This window comes from Dendropsophus ebraccatus, chromosome 6 (assembly GCF_027789765.1).
Source record: "Dendropsophus ebraccatus isolate aDenEbr1 chromosome 6, aDenEbr1.pat, whole genome shotgun sequence".
Classification (NCBI taxonomy): Eukaryota; Metazoa; Chordata; class Amphibia; order Anura; family Hylidae; genus Dendropsophus; species Dendropsophus ebraccatus.
This window is the reverse complement of record NC_091459.1, coordinates 13,644,379-13,665,902: the sequence shown is the minus strand read 5'-3', so window position 1 is coordinate 13,665,902 and position 21,524 is coordinate 13,644,379. Positions and strand designations below refer to the sequence as shown.

Below are 21,524 nucleotides of genomic sequence, written 5' to 3'. Positions count from 1 at the left end.
AAAAAGTTAATATAACAACAATTTAAATAATATATTGAAAAAAATAAATAATCGCCCATGATTGGTTTCTCTTTAAGTGAACTGTACACCTTATACATGAAAATGAAAGAAAAATTTATTTGAGGCTATGTTGCCACACAGTATTTTTGCTCAGAATTTTGCAACCAAAACCAGAAGTGGATTGAAAACACAGAAAGCCTATGTTCAGAAACTGGAATTTGGTGAAGGACCGCCATTTCCTGGCAAATAACGGTGGTTGTTTTAAAATAACGGTAATTAAATGGCATCTATCCACTAAATTTCAGCAGTGTGTGAGCATAGCCTTTCTGTGTTTTCAATACACTCTTGGTTTTGGTTGCAAAATACTGAGCAAAGATACTGTGTGGGAACATAGCCTGAGACTGGAAGTCCCGATATGATGTCACAATTCTTTTAAATTAGTTTAATAATTAACAGTGAGTTCAAAATTGTTTCTGGATTCCCCAAAAAAGAATCTGGATCCAAATACATAAAAAAATTATTAATATAAAGATATGTTTTATAATTCTTTTGGTAAAGCCGATGCAACTCTTACTGTAACAACTTGCCCAAACTTTGAAACTTCTGTTGGTATTCCCCGTTACACTACATTACAGATGGCATTTTAAGTATTTTATCTAAAATAATTGAAGTGGTAATTAGATATAGTAATCAAAAGAAATTTGGTAAAATGTTGATTTGTACAGATATATTAATAAATCTCCACCTGGGCATAATGTGAACATTTCAGATTAGAACATTTCACAGCTGATACTTATCCTAGGTGAAAGATGAAAAATGTAAATACCTTCTGTATTACATAGATTCCTAAAAGCTGAGAGCGACAGAAAACATTCCTGTTAGGTTCAGCTAGGGTAACACTTTAATTAAGCTGTTTACTAGGATTAAAATAAAATCCAAGCAATTCAGTAATTAAATTTAAAAAAATAACAATCTTTGCAACCTGAGAAATAAAATTATAATTCCTGAAAATATATATAATCTTACTAACAAATTATAATTTTAAAGAACTCTAAAATCACATTCCTGTTTGTTATATTTAAATAAGTAAAAAAAAAAGTACTTACAAACACAGACTGGAGTTTGTCCTGACCACTTGTGATCCTGGAGGCATATGCGAACCGATGTGCCTACTAAACGAAAGCCAGGATTACACTGATAGACTACGGTGTCTCGGTAACTGAAGCCATCCCCACTGATGTGCCCATTCACAATTGGATCGGGAGAGCCACAATGACCTGCTGCAGATAAACACAGGCATATATATATAAATAAACGAAAACTGGGAGATTTACTATGCTAAATACACAAGAAGTCTGGCGTAACTTGTGCCCAATGACTGATGTACAAATTTTACACATTTCACAAATTTCGTTTTTACAATTTTTTTTTTTTTTTATTACACAAAAACGTGACAAGAAACTGTCAGAGCTTTTCCTGCTTTTGGAATTTTTTCTAGAATTTTCTCATTTTAGTTTAACTTAGTTTAGGCATTTTTATCTCTGGTGTTTTATCCCTTGCGTTTATATTTTTCATTACATTACATGTGATTCTTTCTCATATGATTATCAAGTTTAACTTGAAAAAGGGGTATAAGCTCTGAAACTTGTTGTTTCTGAGACCAATAAACTACACTTTTTACCATTCTTGTTGGCTGAAGCCGCGAGCGCTGTCTTTTGGTTCCTTCTCTCCCTGGTAAGCTCTGTGGATCTTACATATCTTGCAAAGAGACATGCAGCCTTTTCAGACAGCTGATCAGAGGAACGCTGAGTGTCAGACCCACCAAAGATCACATATTGATAGCCTATCCAGAGAGGTAGAGTCCTTTCATTTTAAGATGCCTTGACCCATGCTGTGTCCTTCGTTTCATTATAAATTATGCCTTTCACGTTCAAATATTAATTCTTATCTATCTATCTATCTATCTATTCATCTGGAATTGAAATGAGACTTGAAAAATTAATATTGTATAGAATTTAAAACCAAGTGAATTTATTTACCTAGACATTTTGTTTCAGTACCACTCCATAGACCATTAGCCAGACATTCCCTTACATGAGAGCCAACAAGAGTGTATCCCGAATTGCAGGTAAATATTGTTGTTGCTCCATAAACATTTAACGTTCCAATCCGGTTACCATTGGGAGGAGTAGCTAAATCCCCACATGAAATAACTGTTGAAAGAAAATAATACCATGTGACAAAAAATCCATTTACTTAAAAAATATTTATTAGAGATTTCTATGGACGTGAATTTTCAAGTTCATCTGCATGTTATACTGTGTGAGGCTGTGTTCATACATCATCTTTCTTTGGCCATTTGACAGCCGCCATTTAGGACAACCGTCATTTGTACAATTACACCCATCATTATGAAATAACGGCCATTATTAAATCATAAAATTACATCCGTCCTGTAAGGGCCCTATTCCACAGGAGCGATAATCGGCCGAATTGGCCCGATTCGGCTGATTTTCGCTCGGTGGAATAGAGAGAACGATCAGCCGATGATCGTGTCATCGGCTGATCGTTCATTAAGGTTCAGACCTAAAATCGTTGTTTGCCACCAGCGCATCACTACGGTTGAATAGCGGTGCGCGGCGACTGACGATTTCAGCAGAACCATACATTACCTGTCTGGGCGCAGGTCTTCTTCTCCCGTTCCACGTGGCAGTATCGGCTTTGGAGCGGGTCTGTCTGAACTTACAGACCGCTCAGCCAATCACTGGCCGGAAACGCGGCCAGTTCAGACAGCCCCGCTCCGAAGTGTATGTATGAAGCAAGGGCTGCAAGGACATCGGTAACGACGTCCTTGCAGCCCCTGTTTCATGATCATCGGGGCGTGGAGTAGACCCAGTAAACGAGCGTGTGAACAAAGCCTGAGTGTGTTACCCCTTTCATGACCAATGGGCATTGATGCCTCAATTCCCAGGTCGTTTTCGGACTTCAGCTTATGGGATCATAATGATCCCATAATCTGAGGTCCATAGCTCTGGCTCTCTGCAGGGGAGAGAGGGAAGGGGGGAAGAGCTTGCAGCAGTGTGCTGGCCTTCCCTGTCTCCCTTCCCCGCTGGTATCTGTAGCCAGGAAACTAAACGCCTGAGGGATGTGATTCCAGAGCCCGGACAGACAGGTTACCGGACAGAGAATTCTTCCTATGCAGCTGGAGAATTCTCTGTCTGGAGCCCCTATAGATGCTGCGGTCATGCCGACCGCAGTATCTATAGGGAGCGCGGCTCCGGTGCTGACAGTTGTGGTGAGTCCCCATCTATCACTGACAGCTGGGACCTGATGCAGATGACACAAGCACAGCTTCTGTGCCTGTGTCATCCTGGATCGTAAATTGGGCATAGGATGCAGCAACGTTATTTACTGTGCAGCTGCAAGAGGTGTTAAACACTGTACGTATGAGCGTCTAACATACGTTTCTATTTTAGTTAAAAACTATATCAATTCAACCAACTTCAGCTTAGCAAATAGAACATAAATATTTCCAGACAGTTCTCAGCAAGATGGGGTTTCTCTTTGCTTTCTTCTATATCTAAAGTAATCACTTTTTAACTCTTGTCCCAGATTTACTGGTAATAAAATGTAACGATCATAAATACATTTGTAGAATTACAGCGCTATTTCCTATTGCCTTAGTGGCACAAATATTGTTCAGAAATGTTTCCAGCACAAAGTTTGGACTCAATAACACATATTTATATACTGAGATAAATTGTTGTTTGAAAACCCCCAAAGCCAGTGAAAATAACATTTCATTCACACAAGTAACCTAAGATATCGATATGTAACGTGAAAGCAGTTTAAAAAACAATCCAGTAAGCGTTTCATGAGTTAAGGAGTCCATATTTGCTGAATAATTTCCATTTTATGACTTAAAGTTATATTTATTTATTTGTTTATTTAGGAATTTATTTAATGGCTTTATAAATTTGAACAGGATCGAACATATTGTGATGAAATATTGTTGTATAAGTAGTGAAAGCGACAATCCATCTTTCTAGGCACAGGGAAAGTATACTTATAAATTACATTAAAAGTTTCTTATGACATAATATTTAGAATTGTTCCCTTATAAGAAACAGTCAGTAATAACCCTTTATTTCTCCATAAATCATTTCAGTATTGATAAATCTCTTACCAGCAGATCAGTGCCCCAAGAAAAATATGGATCAAAAAGCCCTAAGGGTGGCTTAACACGTAATGGAATCGCAGCAGATTTCTTGCTGCGAGTTTGCAATGTAATCTGATGCAATTACATACTCGCAGTGGAATTGTCATCCCACTGTGAGTGTGTAAAAGGCAGCCCCCATTGGGCCAATGCATACATTAGCGGGTCCACGCTCTGGCTTGCTTTGGGGGCTCCTGTCACCTGGACTTCTACCTCAGTCAATCAGTGACTGTGGCGGATCTGCAAGTGTACAACCATTAATGTATGCAAAGGAAAAGTCCAGCACCAGTGTAGCGGATAAAATTATTAGCGTCCTTCTTTATTTTCAAAACTTCACTTGGTGAAAACTTGGTGACGTTTTGAAAATAAAGAAGGACGCTAATAATTTTATCCGCTACACTGGTGCTGGACTTTTCCTTTGCATTTACTGCCCTGGCTCCGGGCTTTGCCGCGCACCGTGAGTGGACAAAGCAGGTGAGCTGACCTCAATCAGCATTTGTGATTTCAACCAATAATGTATGCATCAGGCCGCGGGGGGTTAAGGGGGCTGCCTTTTATATACTCACAGTGGGATGACAATTCTGTTGCGAGTATGTTATCCTATTTGAAAGGGACAAGAGGAGATTTGCAGCGGATTTCACTGTGAACTCGCAGCATGAAATTAGCAGTGATTTCATTACATGTAAACCCACCTTAAAGTAGAGTTTAAAGCATGTGTTGATAAATGTTTTTACTCATAGTAGTGATTTAGGTTAATTTAATGTAAAATGCATCTTTAATTTCAGAAAACATCTGATGTATCATTGCACATACACTTCTCCAATTTGCAACTTAGTTCCTTTGAAGTGAATGGAGCTTAATTGCAAACCACACCTAAATTGGAGACAAGAGTGGGTCTGTTTCTGGAATAAAGTGGCCATGTTTTTGTAGTTTTGGCTAACCCCTTTAAGACCCACACCAATAAAGGGACAAAACAAATAATTTCAAATGTGTCTTTCACAACAGGTCACTTCCGGATTAGCAACGAGATCCATTGCTAATCAAGACATTCTAGTGTCCATGGACAAGAAAATGGATGGGGGGGGGGGGGGGGTGTCACATCCATTATGGTACATTTCCTCTCTGTATCCATGGCAACCTGAATTTCTGGATTATCTGTGGATCTCACAGCTGATCTGGAAGTGCCCATCATGACACATACACTTTTAGCACTTAGCACTGTGAAAAGTAGGTGCTAAGATGGACTTTACTCAGATCTCTTTGTAGATGAAAGAACAGTGGATGATCGACTAAGTTGCTTTCTACAGAAAGAGGCCATGTTCACACTAAGTATAACACCGGCCGTTTTGTGACCCGGCCGGGTCACAGAACGGCTGGTGTTACTGACGATCATCCCGGCCGGTACTGCTGGTACTGATCTTCACTTCTAATGAACTCAGATGCGGACGCACCCATGTGCAGCCAGAGCCACGCGCTCCATTGTGTGAACTGACGTCTGATGTCTTCTGCCGTCGCTATTCAGCGAATAGTGGCCACAGAAAACTGACATGTCAGTTTTTTGTGCGGCCGGATGGAATGCTGGCTGGAGCGTATACTATGGGGTACATTTATTAAGTCCGACGTTTTTTACGCCGGACTTAAAAATGTCCCTGCATCTCCGGCGCTACGGGGATTTATGTAGAGGCGGACTGCAGCCCTGCTTCTCTATTGTAGCCTGTTGTAGTACGCTACTGCATTATGGGGATCTGCATCTTTCTGACTGGTTATGCATGTTCCTCAAGTCGTTACGATTACAACGATATATAACATGTATAACTTTTATTGTATCTGATGGCCTGTAAAAAATTCAAACCATTGTTAACAGATATATCTTCCTTAAAATCGCTCTATTCCCAGGCTTACAGCGCTTTTATCCTTTGGTCTATGGGGCTGTGTCAGGTGTCATTTTTTGTGCCATGATGAGTTCTTTCTATCTCTACCTTGATTAAGCATATACGACTTTTTGATCACTTTTTATTACATTTTTTCTGGATTTAATGCGACCAAAAATGCGCAATTTTGCACTTTGGAATTTTTTTGCGCTTACGCCGTTTACCGTGCGAGATCAGGAATGTGATTAATTAATAGTTTGGGCGATTACACACACGGTGATACTAAATATGTTTATTTATTTGTTTATTTATGTATTTATATTTATAAAATGGGAAAAGGGGGGTGATTTGAACTTTTAATGGGTGAGGGGACTTTTTATTAATAAAAAAACATTTTTACTTTTATTTTTACTGTAACTAGAAGCCCCCCTGGGGGACTTGTATATAAACAGCACTGATCTCTCATAGAGATCAATGCTGTGTATATACACAGCAAAGATCGATTAGATCGGTCATAGATTGCTATGGCCTGCTGCAGGCCATAGCAATGTATTGCCAAGCCGGGATCAGCGTCATTCCGACGCTGAGGCCCGGCACGGGCTGAAGAACGGATCTCCCCCCCGCGATCGCATCGCGGGGGGGACATCCGTCCCACTAGACACCAGGGACGTGAGGTCTGAAGCCTCTAAGTGCAGCTATTAGGTTTGACAGCTGCACTTAGAGGCTTAATTAGCCGGCGCGGCAACGGGACCCACACCGGCTAATAGAGGCACTGCCCGGCTGAACATGTCAGCCGGGATCAGCGCCGTTCAGAGCGGGGTCCCGGAGGGACCCCGCTCTGAACACCCCCCGCGGCACCATGACGTATCAGATACATCATGGGTCGCTAAGGGGTTAAGAACTGTATAGTCAATCAAATAAAATAAAATAAAAACAATGACTGACCTTAAAGTGTAATTTACTAAAAAAAAGGTTTACTTTTTTATGATATCTGATCATAATACATTTTAAAATCGCATTTAATGTAATGTATAATTCTAATACTAATGATAAATCTGAACAATATGCTTTGATATATCCAGTGCACTGAGAGATGACAACATTAGCACCCTTCCAATAACAAAACATTTATATCTGCCAACAAGCAGACAATGAAGGTCACAATGAACTCTCTGGAGCCATCGAGCCAAATGCTCCTATCCTAACTGTACAGCACGGCTATAAACTCATAATGAGTGTCAAGGCTTGTATCCAGGGATTTGTGTGTTCAAACCAGCTGAGAATACATAGCCCATATTACTCTATTCACACAGTAGTCATCAATTCTCTAGCCAATTTATTATATATATATATATATATATATATATATATATATATATATGCACACTTACAGTTACGATTGACCTACACATGACTTAAAGCAGAATCTACTATTTATAGACTGAAGGTGTTTTATAGGAATCATTTGAACTGAGGTCAACAATAGTATAAGCATTTACTGTGTCACTTACTCGTTTTTAAGATATTAGTGTGTCTTTTAGTCCATTGAAACACCAGAGTTGATGAAAATGGCTGACATATATACTGTATATATATGACTGTTCACTCAATATACTATTTTTCAAAAGACCACTGACATCAATGCAATGCCGCCCATTCCATGCACATGCCACATCGACAATGGCCGTTGTTCAGTGCAGAAAAATGCAAAAAAATGTGCATGTCATTTAATAATGGCCGCTGTTTGTGGAACAGTGGCCGTTATTAATCTTCCTTGCACACACGGATGTTGTCTGTTCATCTGTTCATTTGTGGTGTGTATGGAAATCTAATTGTTGTTTTTTTTTTTTGCTATGCTACAATAAAGGAATTGGATTTGGACGACTGAGCGCTGGAACTATCTTTGCTGCCTGTTCCTTGGTGATTGCTCACACCTCTGCACCAGCAGGAGGGGATATACATGCAGGTTTTGTCAGCTGATCATCCTTCCTCCTTGTGTATGGAAATCTAAGCTTAATTGATGTACAGACACACCCTGAATGGGCCGTATGGAGATAAATGTTCCTTCGGCGGTCAGAGCTCTGACGGCCGCAGGAACATGGAAACACCGGCCAGTGTTCGGCCAGTATAAGTTGTTATATAGTGTGGACATAGCCTAAATCGTTGTCTCATAAGGAAAATCCCTGTCCATACACCAGATTAGGGTATTTAAATATCACAGAGGGAACTCATGTCCCCTGCCTGAAATCTCACTTTGAGCCAATGCTGATTTTTCATGAAAAAAATGTCAAAATTAGCATTTTTCCTCATTTAAATTTTTCTGTCGTCCCTGTGTGGGTTTAATCATGTAACAATTTTATTGCCAGCTCTGTTATGCACATGGCAATATTAAATATGTGTATCCCCTCCCCCCCCCCCAGGGATGAAACAGGTGCAGCTCCTGCGTCCGTGTCATCCCAGTCACACACTGGTACACCTTTTTCCGGAACAACATACAAAATAGGTCATGCCAGTATGTGATTCTGCAGAAGGGGTTGAACTCAACTTTAATTGGCCAAAAGGGTTTACATGGCAAGCATTTTACCATAAATACCGGATAATTATGAGAATGTATGTCATGTGATCCTGTCAATCAGCAGAGAGAAATTGCTGTCTAGCCTGCAATGTTGTCTTTCCGTGTCCCAATCAGACATACTGTAACATAACAGGCACCTTTTAAGTAGTCCTTGATTGATCATTATTTTAATATAATATAATGTAAATCAGAGTCAGAACAAGTAAATCCAGTCCTACTTACATATATTTTATTATCCAATAGTCTGTGGATAAATTGTGTTTTTTCTTAAAAATATTATATTTGACCTTTAAAATGATGACAAAACAACAAAACATCCATTTCAAATAAAACTATTTAAGATTTTTTTTGTGTCTAATGCAGAAAAGTAAAATGCAAAGAGGCTGATTATATATATATATATATATATATATATATATATATATATATATATATATATATATATTACATACCCATACAGCTTGGTTTGACATCCCCTCCACTCCACATTCCATTTGCTTGGCATTGTAGGAGCCTCAATCCTTCAAGATAATAACCAGGACTACAGCTCAGCAAGACTTGAGACCCATATTCATTTAATGAACCAGAAACCAGCCTCCACATGACATGCTCAGAGAGTTGAGAATCCAATGAAGGACAAGAAATAGCTGTAAAAGAATACAATAATGACACATCATCTAAAATAGAAATCCACATAATACACAGAAGATTACACATTATTTTCAATAATAGCCTTTCCTGCACTGGATAAGTATAAAAAAAAAATGCTGGACTGTGCCTTTAAAGGAATTATTCAGTGAAAATATTTTCTTTCAAATCAACTGGTTTCAGAAAGTTATATATTTAAAATTCTCACGTATTCCCATACTGATCAGCTAATATAATAATAATATTTTTTTTATTTATATAGCGCCAACAGATTCCGCAGCACTTTACAATTCTGGGAAGGAAGGGGTATATTCTTTTCAGTATGACACAGTGCTCTCTGCTGCCATCTCTGTCCATGTCAGGAACTGTCCAGAGCAGGGAAGGTTTTCAATTTGCTACTGCTCTGGACAGTTCCTGACATGGACAGAGGTGGCAGCAGAGAGCACTGTGTCAGACTGGAAAGAATACACCACTTCCTGCGGGACATGCAGCAGCTGATAAGTATAGAAAAACTTGAGATTTTTAAATAGAAGTAAATTACAAATCTATATAACTTCCTGTAACCAGTTGATTTGAAAGAAAAATATTTTGCCAGGGTACCCCTTTAAGATGACAAATGAGTTGTTGCTAACGCGCTGGCATATACTACAGTACACCTAAGCTATTTTTTGATCCTTAGTATTACGTGTTAACAATAATAATGTTGGTATTGACTATTAATGCAAAAATTACTGCAACAATTCATGCTTCCTCTAGGTGGCCCCTAATATCCACTGATCAAATCCGAGAAGTCAACAGGAACTATACATCTCCCCTCCTTATCTTGTAGGAATATGCAGAAAGGATGGGGGTGCAGAAGGATACCTGGAATTTATCTACGCTATTACCGGTATAACCAAGAGAAGACATTTCCTAAATATACTACAGAATCATTGTCTGGAGTCAAGTGGCAGAAGATCCTATTCCAGATTGGAGAATCTACAGTGGGTCCTCTGCACCTGCTTTATTGTACATGCCTGCAATTTCAGTTTAAAAGGGCAAATATTCCCAGGTTGCATCACTCCAGGACATTTTTTTTAAGGACACTGAAGAAAAGTAACGATTATTTAAAAGGATTTTAAATCAATACACTGGCCGTTTTATACCTGTGGGGAACGGATGGACTTCAAAGGGAAAGAGAAAAGCCAATTCAATTTGAGCTATCCGTAGCAATAAGAATAAGTAGTAGAAAATGAAAAGAAAATTGTTAGAAAGAGCAAAACAAATCCCCCCCCCCAAAAAAAAAATAAAAAAATAAAAATAAAAATCTTCAAATATAAAAAGCAACTGCTGAACATGTAGGTCTCACAGACGATAGAATAGCTCATTTGGTCACAGAAGCTAGAGCTATTAAATCTATTTTTCTTGTCTGTGTTTACAAAAGAACATATTGCTGGATATGTTTTATAATACGGCTCATGGCATCCTAACAAATAACTCTGGCCGAATCACGGAAGTCTGAATTGGATTAGAAAAGATTAACTGGAATAGAGCACCTGGACCTTATGGTTTATATTTTCCTGTTTTCCAAGAACCTCATAATTTATAAATAATGTGTTACTTATGGTTCTGAAGGCTTCCGTACAAACAGATATGCCTCAAATAGATTGGCTAAAAGAAAATGTATATTTTGTTTGGTAAATTCACACACAGGCTATGTTCACACAACGTTTTTTCAGGTACGTTTAAAATGACGTCCGTCATTTTGATTAAAAAACGGCATGGATTTTTTTAGTTTTTTTGCAAAAATGCCAGCAGACAGATGTCAGCTGGAAGTCAATGGAAGCCTATGATCTGCCTTAGGCTATAATCACAGTACATGAAAGGATTATCGGCTGTATTCAGCGTTATGGCCGATAATCGTCTTGCATCATAGCAGGCAAAGATCAGCCGATATGAACAATGTTGGCTGATCGTTGCTGTTGTTGACTAATATACAGTAGCAATGATCTGCTGCTGTCGCCCCGTGCCTACAAATCAATTAACTACTCACTTCAACCATTCGCAAGACGAGAGTGACAGCCTACTCTGCCAATCACTGACTGACCGAGACGAGACAGAGCCGCAGCCACTGATTAGCTGAGTGCGCTGTAACTCTCATCTCAGTGGAGGTGGCTGCAATCAGCCGGGTAAACCGGGGGCACAGACAGGTAAGTATTAATGAGCGAATTTGCTGAGTTACTTGCTGAGTGTAGTTCATTTAAAGAGTCTCTGTCGTGAATTTTTTTTTTTTTTTTTTTTTTGCAGAAATCAATAATCCAGGTAATTTTAAGAAACTTTGTAATTGGGTTTATTAGCCGAAAAATGAATTCTTATCATGAAAAAGCAGTTTGAAGCTCTCCCCTCTGTCTTCATTGTTCTCATTGGAGAGAGGAAAAAAAAGGCACCAAAACAGGACAACAAAGAGTTAAATAAACGCTACATTACCCTCTGTCCTCTCTCCTCTGATGTCACCACTGACCTATCTGACCTCTGAATAGCACTCTAAAAGCTCCCCTGCTGAGTAATCCTTTGTTCTCTGTTTTCTGCTGCTGACATTTCTCCTCCGTCTCTTTTCCCCCCTCCCCTCTTCATAGAACAGACAGGACATGTCTGATTGAGATTTCCTGATAATGAGCAGTGGATGACAGAAAGGAGAGGATGGGGGAGCTGGGGAAAGTCTTTTTCAATGCAGATAATGGCATATTTGCCTCATAAACCCAATTACGAAGTTTCTTAAAATCGCCTGGACTATTGATTTCTGCAAAATAGAATTTCACGACTGTGACTCTTTAAGGTTTGGTTCATACGAACCTGAACTTTGCTTCAAAGTTTGGCAACACTGCCGTACCAAACTTTTGAAAATTTCGCTGATTCCAGTACCCTAAATGCATATACAATTGAAACAAACTTTTTACACAAAAATAAACCGTACATGTCAACTAAAGTGTGTATTGAGACTTACACAACCTGGAATTGTGATTTGGGTCATTCTCTTTTGGAAAACAAGTTGGTAGGCAAAGAAAGTTTAAATCACATTAGTTGGTATGTAAATAACCTTCAATTTGTCTTTTTCCAACCATTTTATAATGAAGGTCAATATATGCAGTTTACTTGAACTTAATGCATTCCTCAAAATGAATGCCTTAATGGGAGTAATAATGGATAGTCATTTCTCTTCCTATGTATTGTGACAACTGGAGAAGGTGCCCTTCTTCAAAATAGGTTTTATTAAGAACCACCCACCCCCTTTAAAAACAAAACATAATTTAGAGTAGCAACAAGGATCAAAGTGATACTGCTGTGAAGGACCTTATAAAACCACTGATTTTGATGGGAGCAGTGTACTTCTTTTTCTGGTGGCTCAGTAGTTAGCACTGTAGCCTTGCAGCACTGGATTCTTGGGTTCAAACCCCACCAAGGGCAACAAAGAATTTGCATGTTTTCTCTGTGTTTGTGTGGGTTGTACTCCGCTTTCCTCCCACACCAAAAACATACAAATAGGTGAATTTAGATTGTGAGCCCTAATAGGGACAGGGAGCAATAGTTTGCAAACCTATGTAAAGTGTTGTGGAATCAGTGTGCGCTATACAAATAAAAGTATTATATTCTAACAAAATATGATTGACCAAAACAAACAGCCCCTTCAACGACAGTTATAGATCCAATTGTCCTAATTTCAGTCAGGTGTTCCTGGACTTTTGACTAGTACTGTATAGAAATGAAACCAATCAATGCCAATTGTTGAGAGCTCAATAAATCTCAGTAGAAGTTTATGTATTCATTGACTTCTGCAATCAATGTGTCTGCATTGACTTCTCCATCACATTTAATGCGTCTTGGAGACCGTCCAGTGGATTTTTTTTTAGACTCTATTGCCTATTTTGACTGGAGGGCAGAGAAGGTCTTGCCTGTTCTGTTTTCTTGCTCTCACTTTCTGCTTGAGAAAAGAGGGAAGGGGGAGGACGAGCTTGTGAGAGGACGCACAAGGTGGTGTAGCGCTGCCCATCCATCTGACCGAGCGTGCAAATTTTTGAACCGCGGCTGGAGGATGTGATTACTACCCGAGAAGCAGAGGAGGCAGCATGTTAGCTGAGAGGCACAGAGAGCCGGGTGAAAGAACAGGCGGTACGGACCTATCGAGAAGTGGTTGCTGTGGAGGTGGTGTGGCAGCTGAGGAGTCTGTGGCGTATCAAGAGCAAGAGGCATAGGAAGCTAAGTTGTAGGAGCAGACGAGTGACAGGGCAGCGGCGGGCCATGAATGGGAAGCAGTTGCGGAGGGTCGGAGCGGCATAGATTTCAGCAGGGTTAGCGGGAGATCTGGAGGAAGGACAGAGGAACACGCAGACAATGGGCGAAAAGAGAGGGAAGGGGATGGTTGTATGTCACAAGCATCTAGTGCATGCGAAAGCACAACAAAAAAAATTATTATGCAATAAGTATGATCTATACCTGATACAATAAAGGTTTATTTTTATTCTTGTAATAAAATGCTTCACGTATCTTGAATTATTCGATGTAACAGAGATCACAAACATGTAGACACCACTTCGCTTGACATGTTTCCAGCCTTATGGCCCTTAGTCGAAAAAGGAGTGAACAGTCACTCTATGACTAATGGCTGGAATTACATCAAACAGAGTGGCTTCTAAGTGTTTTTGATCTTCCAATCATGGAATGCTTCAAGATACTTAGAAACCTTAGAAAGGAAACCTTACTTAGAAAGGAACATAAAAAGTAAAGTTTTGATGCTTCATGTTTGTTAATAACTAGGGATAAGCTAATTTACTGAAGTGCCAAGGTCAGGAACTGCAAAAAAGAGCCTGTGGAGCCTCCTTTAAGAGTCTCAAAACACAGGACAGGGCAGATATCCCTCCAGGAAAGACCCACCCAAGGGATGTCTCCTGTAGGGAAACCACCAAAACCACCATATTAAGTGGCCCTATAAGTGAATGTAATGGCAGGGGTTAAACCAAGGGCAGGTATCCATCCACAGACAGCTGTTTCGTGGTGTTGCCCCTCATCAGTGTGGAGCAGGATTCTGGCTAGGTGGGAACAATGCCTAGTAAATCCATATGGGAAAAAGTCATAAATAACACTGTCTTCTGCTGGCTAAAGCGCTAAATACAGGGAAATCCTAGGTGCATTGCTCAATGGGTTATATGAATAAGCAGTATGTGGAGCCTTATTTAAGAGTCTCAAAACACAGGTCTAGCCAGATATCCCTCTGGGAAGGACCCGGTCAGGCCATGGTCAGGAACTCAGGAGAGTAGTCAGAAACTCAGGAGAGTGTTCAGGTAACATGAAAAGAGGGCAGCATAGTTAGGAAGGCCAAAGGTCAGAATCAGGATTAATCTAAGGAAGAAACAAAAGAGTAGGAGCTCAGGACCATGACCCTAGACTCATGTATGAAAAGATGAGTCGTCTTTAAATTAGCTGCTTAGCTTGTGATCATCTCTGGGTGCCAGTTGCCATAGGAGTCAGGCACTACAGAGGATCAAAAGCAGTTAAACTGTGGCAGAAACCAAGAGGGCAATGGGGAATAACAAAAATATTATCTTATGGCCATGGCAATAATAGTTTGCCCTGTGCTGTGATTAAAATTGGTAATGGCCGAAAATGGAAAATAATATACAGGTTATTAGTATTAACATTCTAAACTATTGTTCTAAGAATATGTCTGATATGTCCAAAGGAGGTATATTTTTCATCATATGCAAATAGAAGAACTCTGAACACAGAGTGAGTACATCAGAAAATGGAGCCCCCTTATAGAGCTATCAGCATTGTATGCCTCTGTATGGTGTCACTGAATGGGATATAGTATTGCCTAGACACATTGCTTCCAGGAAAAAAAATACTTTTGTATTATGGCATCCAGTGGAGCACGGCATAATTTTTCTTGCTGCCAATTCCAAATAAATCTCATAGAAAAAAAATGCTGTATGTCTCTGTATGAAAAACAGAGGTACAATACAGCTGTAAAAACTTCTTTGAGTGCAATAATACAAAACTATCAATTTATTTTTAACCCCTTAGCGACCCATGACGTATCTGATGCGACCCATGACGTGCCGCGGGGGGTTTCAGAGAGGGGTCCCGCCGGGACCCTGGTCTGAACGGCGCAGCTCCCAGCTGATATGTGCAGCCGGGGAGCGCCTCTATTAGCCGGCGCGGGTCCCGTTGCCGCGCCGGCTAATTAAGCCTCTAAATGCAGCTGTCAAACCTGACAGCTGCATTTAGAGGCTTTGATCGCACGTCCCTGGTGTCTAGTGGGACGGATCTCCCCACCCCCCGATTGCGGGGGGGGGAAAGATCCGTTCTTCTGCCCGTGCCGGGCCTCAGCTTCGCAATGACGTTGATCCCGACTCGGCAATAGATTGCAGTCTATCACTGATCTAATAGATCATTGCTGTGTATATACACAGCATTGATCTCTATGAGAGATCAGTGCTGTCTATATACAAGTGCGGATTTTGCGGATCAAATCCAGAAATTTTTTTATAAAAAGCGACCAAAAAGTCGCATATGAGCAATCAAGGTACAGATAGAAAGTACATGTCATGGTGCAAAAAATGACACCTCAAACAACCCCATAGACCAAAGGATAAAAGCGCTATTAGCCTGGAAAAAGGGTGATTTTAACCCCTAGACGACCCAGGGCGTATAGTTACGCCATGGAAGTCTGTCCCCAGACGACCTAGGGCGTAACTGTACGCCCTGGGTGTTTCTCCCGCTATGAAGCGTGCTCCGGAGCGGAGCGCGCTTCATAGCAGGTGGGGGCCGGCTGCAGTGAGCAGCCGGGACCTCACCGGTAATGACACGCTGCAGCGATCGCGCTGCCGCGTGTCATTAACTCCTTAAACGCCGCGATCACAGCGCGACCGCGGCGTTTAAGTGTAAGTGACAGGGGGAGTCCCCTGTCACTTACCGATCGGGACCCCCGCAGTGTGACTGCGGGGGTCCCGATTGGTAAAACGGACTGCCGGAGGTCTCTCACCTGCCTCCGTACGGTCCGATCGGCGATCTGCTACACTGAGCCTGCACAGGCAGGCTCAATGAGCAGATCGCCGATAACACTGATCAATGCTATGCCTATGGCATAGCAATCATCAGTGTATTAATCAAAGTACTGTATGTAAAAGTCCCCCAAAGGGACTTCAAATGTGTAAAAAAAAAAAAGTTAAAAACACCAATACACTACCCCAAAACCCCTCCCCCAATAAAAGTTGAAATCACCCCCCTTTCCCATTATATAAATAAAACATATAAAAATAAATAAACAAATAAACATATAATATACCATAGCGTGCGTAATTGTCCGATCTATTAAAATATAACAAGCGTCATTGCGAACGGTAAACGGCGTACACGAAAAGAGGGAAAAAAGTGCGCGGATTACCGATTTTATGTTACATTATATATAAAAAAAATTAATAAAAAGTGATCAAAACGTCCGATCTTCACAAATATGGTATTAATAAAAACTAGAGATCATGGCGGAAAAAATGACACCCCATACAGCCCCGTAGGTGAAAAAATAAAACCGTTATAAGTGTCACAATAGGCCCATTTTATTTATAATTAATTGCCAAAAAAAAGGATTTCATTTAAAAAATTTTATAACATTAGAGAATCTGTGTAAACCTGCATATGGTTGTGTTCGGACTGACCTATAGAATAATGGTATCATGTCGCTTTTACCATATAGTGCATTACGTAGACACAGGAACCCCCAAAACGTTACCATATTGCATTCTTTTTTGCAATTTCACCAATTTATATCTTCATAAATAATATATTTGGGATTCCATCATACATGTTATGGTAAAATGAAAGATGCCATTACACAGTACAACTATTCCTGTAACAAATAAGCCCTTACATGGCCCTGTAGATAAAAAACTGAAAGTGCTGGAGCTCTTAGAAGGGGAGGAGGGAAAAACGGAAACACTAAGATCAAAATTTCCGCGGTCCACTGGGTCATTTCGGGCCTGGTCCTCAAAGGGTTAAGGAACATATATTTGTTAAAAATGGTTTAAATTTTTTAAAAGCCATCAGATACAAGAAAAGTTATACGTGTTATATATCGTTGTAATCGTAACGACTTGAGGAACATGCATAACAAGTCAGTTTTACCATAGGGCGACTGGCATAAATGCTAAATTCTCCGAAATCAAAACAAATTCCTTTTTTTTTTAATTTGACAGCGCAAATTATTTTTTTCCGGTTTCGCAGCATATTTTATGGAAAAATAATGCCTGTCATTGCAAACTAAAATTGGTTTCGCAAAAATTAAGGGCTCATATGGGTCTCTAGGTGAAAAAATGCAAGTGCTATGGCCTTTTAAACATAAAGTGGAAAAAGCAAAAGTGCAAAAACAAAAATTGTCTTTGGCCTTAAGGGGTTAAGCTTGTGCGCTGTATATCTATTCTATTTGTACTGTGTATCATTATTATCTTTGCATATTCAAATTTGTAGGGGGCAATCAATCAGTGGAGACTCTTAAATGAGTACTCCATTGGATTTCTTTTACTGATCTCCCTGAGCTCATTGATTGTTGTATATTGTTGGTCTATTTTTCATTGCCTCTGGTACCATAATCCTGCTCCACACTGATGAGGAGCAAATACCCCGAAACAGCTGTCTGTGCATGGATGCCTAGCCTTGGTAACTCTTGTCTTATGTTGTTAAACTCGCAACAGAGTTAGACTTTGACTTATAGGGGCCACCCTGGTATTTCCCTATTTAGCTCCCAATGCTTGCAACAGACTGTGAGTACCTGAGAGACTACGTATCAGAGTGGTTTGGTGTTTTCCCCACTGGCACCCCTTGGCAACAGGCTTCTTTGTCTGGTGGGGTATGTGGCTATAACCGTGTTTTGAGAATCGCAACTAAGGCTCCTCGAACCCCTTCTTTGCATATTCAAATTTGTAGGGGGCAATCAATGGAGACTCTTAAATGAGTACTCCATTAGATTTTTTTCACTGATTTCCCTGAGCTCAGTGATTGTTTTTTTTTTCTGTATATCATTATGCATAATGAATCGGAAAAATACAGCTGAGCAAATTACAGAGGATGTTACTGAAAAAAAATTCAGGAAATGTAAAAATAAATGATATATATATATATATATATATATATATATATATATATCATTTATTTTTACATTTCCTGAATTTGTTTTCAGTAACATCCTCTGTAATTTGCTCAGCTGTATTTTTCCGATTCATTATGCATAATGATATACAGAAAAAAAAAAAAAAAAAAAAAATATATATATATATATATATATATATACACACACACACACACACACACAGAATTCTAATATTGTTAGCAATGAGTCCAATAATCCAGCAGCTGAAGGGGAATGTTTAAGTAAATGAATGCCAGTCCATGAGTCAGCATATCAGCATTTGAAAGAACTGCGCACAAAAGGCATGAAAGAAACACTTTATTCTAAAAGCCTAGTCGGAAAGTCAGTGGGTTATTTGTTGCAGGAACAAACCCTTGTTGCTTATCCTCCTCATGCAACTGCAGACACATCCCAACATTATGCCTATATACAAAATCAATTCAGGATTCATTATCAGGTTCATTCAGTTGCTGAATCCACAAAATGCATCCTCAGTACACCTGGTGATATTGAAATTACATTTCTCAAAAATTTAGAAATAACATCAAATCTTAGCTGAAAGATGACAGATCTTTTTTTTTCCCTTGTTCATAGTTTCTAGAATATAGCATTTGAATATTTAAAAGTGAAACGAGACATAGGTCTAAAAAGTGAATACACCAGCATCCAAGATGTAAACCAGCTGTCTTCAGGGAAAATACATTTGGCATCAACATGGTGATGCTGTTCTAAATTTGTTTGCTGATCTACTGTACCATTGAAAATATTTTTAAAATTTAAATAGATTTAAATGCACTCCCAAGTGTTCAATTAAACCATCATCACAGCTGTTTGCAATAGACGTCCGGAAATAATTGACACAATCATTATTTTGACATCCGCGTAAATAACGTCCATCATTTTATACACTGTTAGCATTGAAGTCAATTAAATTGCGTCAATAGTGGGCGTTTTTTTTTAAAAATTGAACATAGCTTAACACTGTTTCCCATACATAATTTGATCCAGATCAGTTTATCAAACCATGGTACGGCTTTAGGTGCAGTAAGCTCATCGGTATCACAGCCATTAATTAAAGTATTATAGTGTTATATCTTACGTAAATCTTCAAAAAGTTCAAATTAGTACAATAAATCCTTGAGACTATGGCCTTAGAGCAATACAACGTCATGTTTGTGCAAACCAGAAAGAGAACCTAAGATGTATTAATTAGGGAAACCCAAGATACTATCATAATATAGGGCCTTTAATCAGTATAAATGTTCAAATCCGCTGCTTAACCCTCCGTTAAAAGTGAAAAGTAAATTAAACTGTCAAGGCCTTGTAATTGTCTTTCTGTTCTGTAAGGCTCTGATCACTGAAGCCTCCGAAAATAACAATGATAAATACCTCTTTTATAGGCATTTCAGTTTTTACAGTACAGCACGCTCCATAAGAACACAGAATTTAGGGAATCTGATCGATCCTCTCTGATAAAATAATCAGGGATGGTAATAACTTGTCTCTTTGTATAAAAAATATCTTGCCAAATTCTGCTGTTTTAATAAAAAGTAAAACATTTGACTACTCTCATTCTCTGACATAATTTTTGAAGTAGGAACACTGAGCAAGATGAACAAGACAAGGACAGACTTTTAGACTTTTTTTTTTTTTTTTAATAAGGGAAACTTGAAGAGGTTTTAGCCAAAATATAGAGCAGAAGTTATGATATTAAAGCGACTCTGTACCCACAATCTGCCCCCCCCCCCCCCAAACCACTTGTACCTTCCGATAGCTTCTTTTAATCCAAGATCTGTCCTGGGGTCTGTTTGGCAGGTGATGCAGTTATTGTCCTAAAAAACAACTTTTAAACATGCAGCCCTGTGCCCAACGGACAGGGCTAGATTGTGTATGCATTAGGCTGGCACACCCTCTCTGTCCCTCCTCCCCCAGATTGTCTCCTATTCCCCACGGCACGGCACATGGGCTGGATCATTAAGGCACCTGTGCAATGTTTAGACAGGAGAAAATGTTCCAGTATCATTCCTAATGATGAAGAGGGTGGGGAGGAGGGATGAAGGGGTGGTGCAAAGTTAGGGCACAGATACTCCCGTTGGGCACAAGGCTGCAAGTTTAAAAGCTGTTTTTTAGGACAATAACTGCATCCCCTGCCGAACGGACCCCAGGACAGATCTTGGATTAAAAGCAGCTATCTGCAGGTACAAATGGTATGGGGGGGGGGGCAGATTGTGGGTACAGAGTCACTTTCATGCTGTACTTTATCATATAGATATTGGGATTTTTTTTTTTTTGCTGCATTGTAACAGTTGTATATATATATATATATATATATATATATATATATACATACACACACACAATTTTTTTTATTATTATCTTTTTTTTACAGCAGGGCATTTTTATGTCTTGTCAAGAAAAACTTTTTAGTAGAAATGAGTGAAGTAGCTTCATTTTGCTTCCTACAAAGCAAAACTGATCAGTATTTGAATCACGGTGGCTGGTGGCTCTGTTAAGGGAGTTGATACAGCCCTCTGCATGGAGTCACCAGCCTCGGGGATTCCGGGCATTTATCAGGCGATCCTTGGGCTGTATACACCATCCTCACAGGGTCTTCATTTATCTCTACTTATTAGTATACAAAGATAAAGTTTGTAATGATGTATGTTTAAAAAAAAAGTCTATGGCAAAGCAACTATTAATGCACACACTGTATAAAAAGCAACCATAATTCCAATATTGACATTATGGCTAGGTTCGCACTATGTATAATTACATCTGTCTTTCACAATACTTATATTACTAACCTTTTTTCTGTTTGCATTTTACAGAGTGTGAACCTGGGCTATATCTAATTCATGAAAATGGCTTGTAAGAATCTCTGTCTACCAACTAAGTAGTAGTTCTGTATTTTCCATGAAGTGATACTGTTACATGTGCAAACTCCTCCCCCCTTCGCCTCTCCTGATTATGGCCCCTAAAACCCTTGTAAAAACACTTTTTTATTCTTTCATTTGAGTGTTGATTTACGCATTTAAATATAATCCACTTACTACTGGT

The 21,524-nt window shown here is 39.4% G+C and overlaps 1 protein-coding gene across 1 annotated transcript in view; it reads right to left on the bottom strand.

Annotated features, from left to right (window-relative positions):
* CSMD1 (CUB and Sushi multiple domains 1) overlaps positions 1–21,524 on the bottom strand; it is a 946,348-nt gene that overhangs the window by 73,635 nt on the left and 851,189 nt on the right. Inside the window, exons 51-53 of the mRNA XM_069973446.1 lie at positions 9,115–9,309; positions 2,040–2,213; positions 1,107–1,280 (exon numbers count right to left, since the gene is read on the bottom strand). Coding sequence (XP_069829547.1) covers positions 1,107–1,280; positions 2,040–2,213; positions 9,115–9,309 — 543 coding nt within the window. The remainder of the gene's footprint in view (positions 1–1,106; positions 1,281–2,039; positions 2,214–9,114; positions 9,310–21,524) is intronic.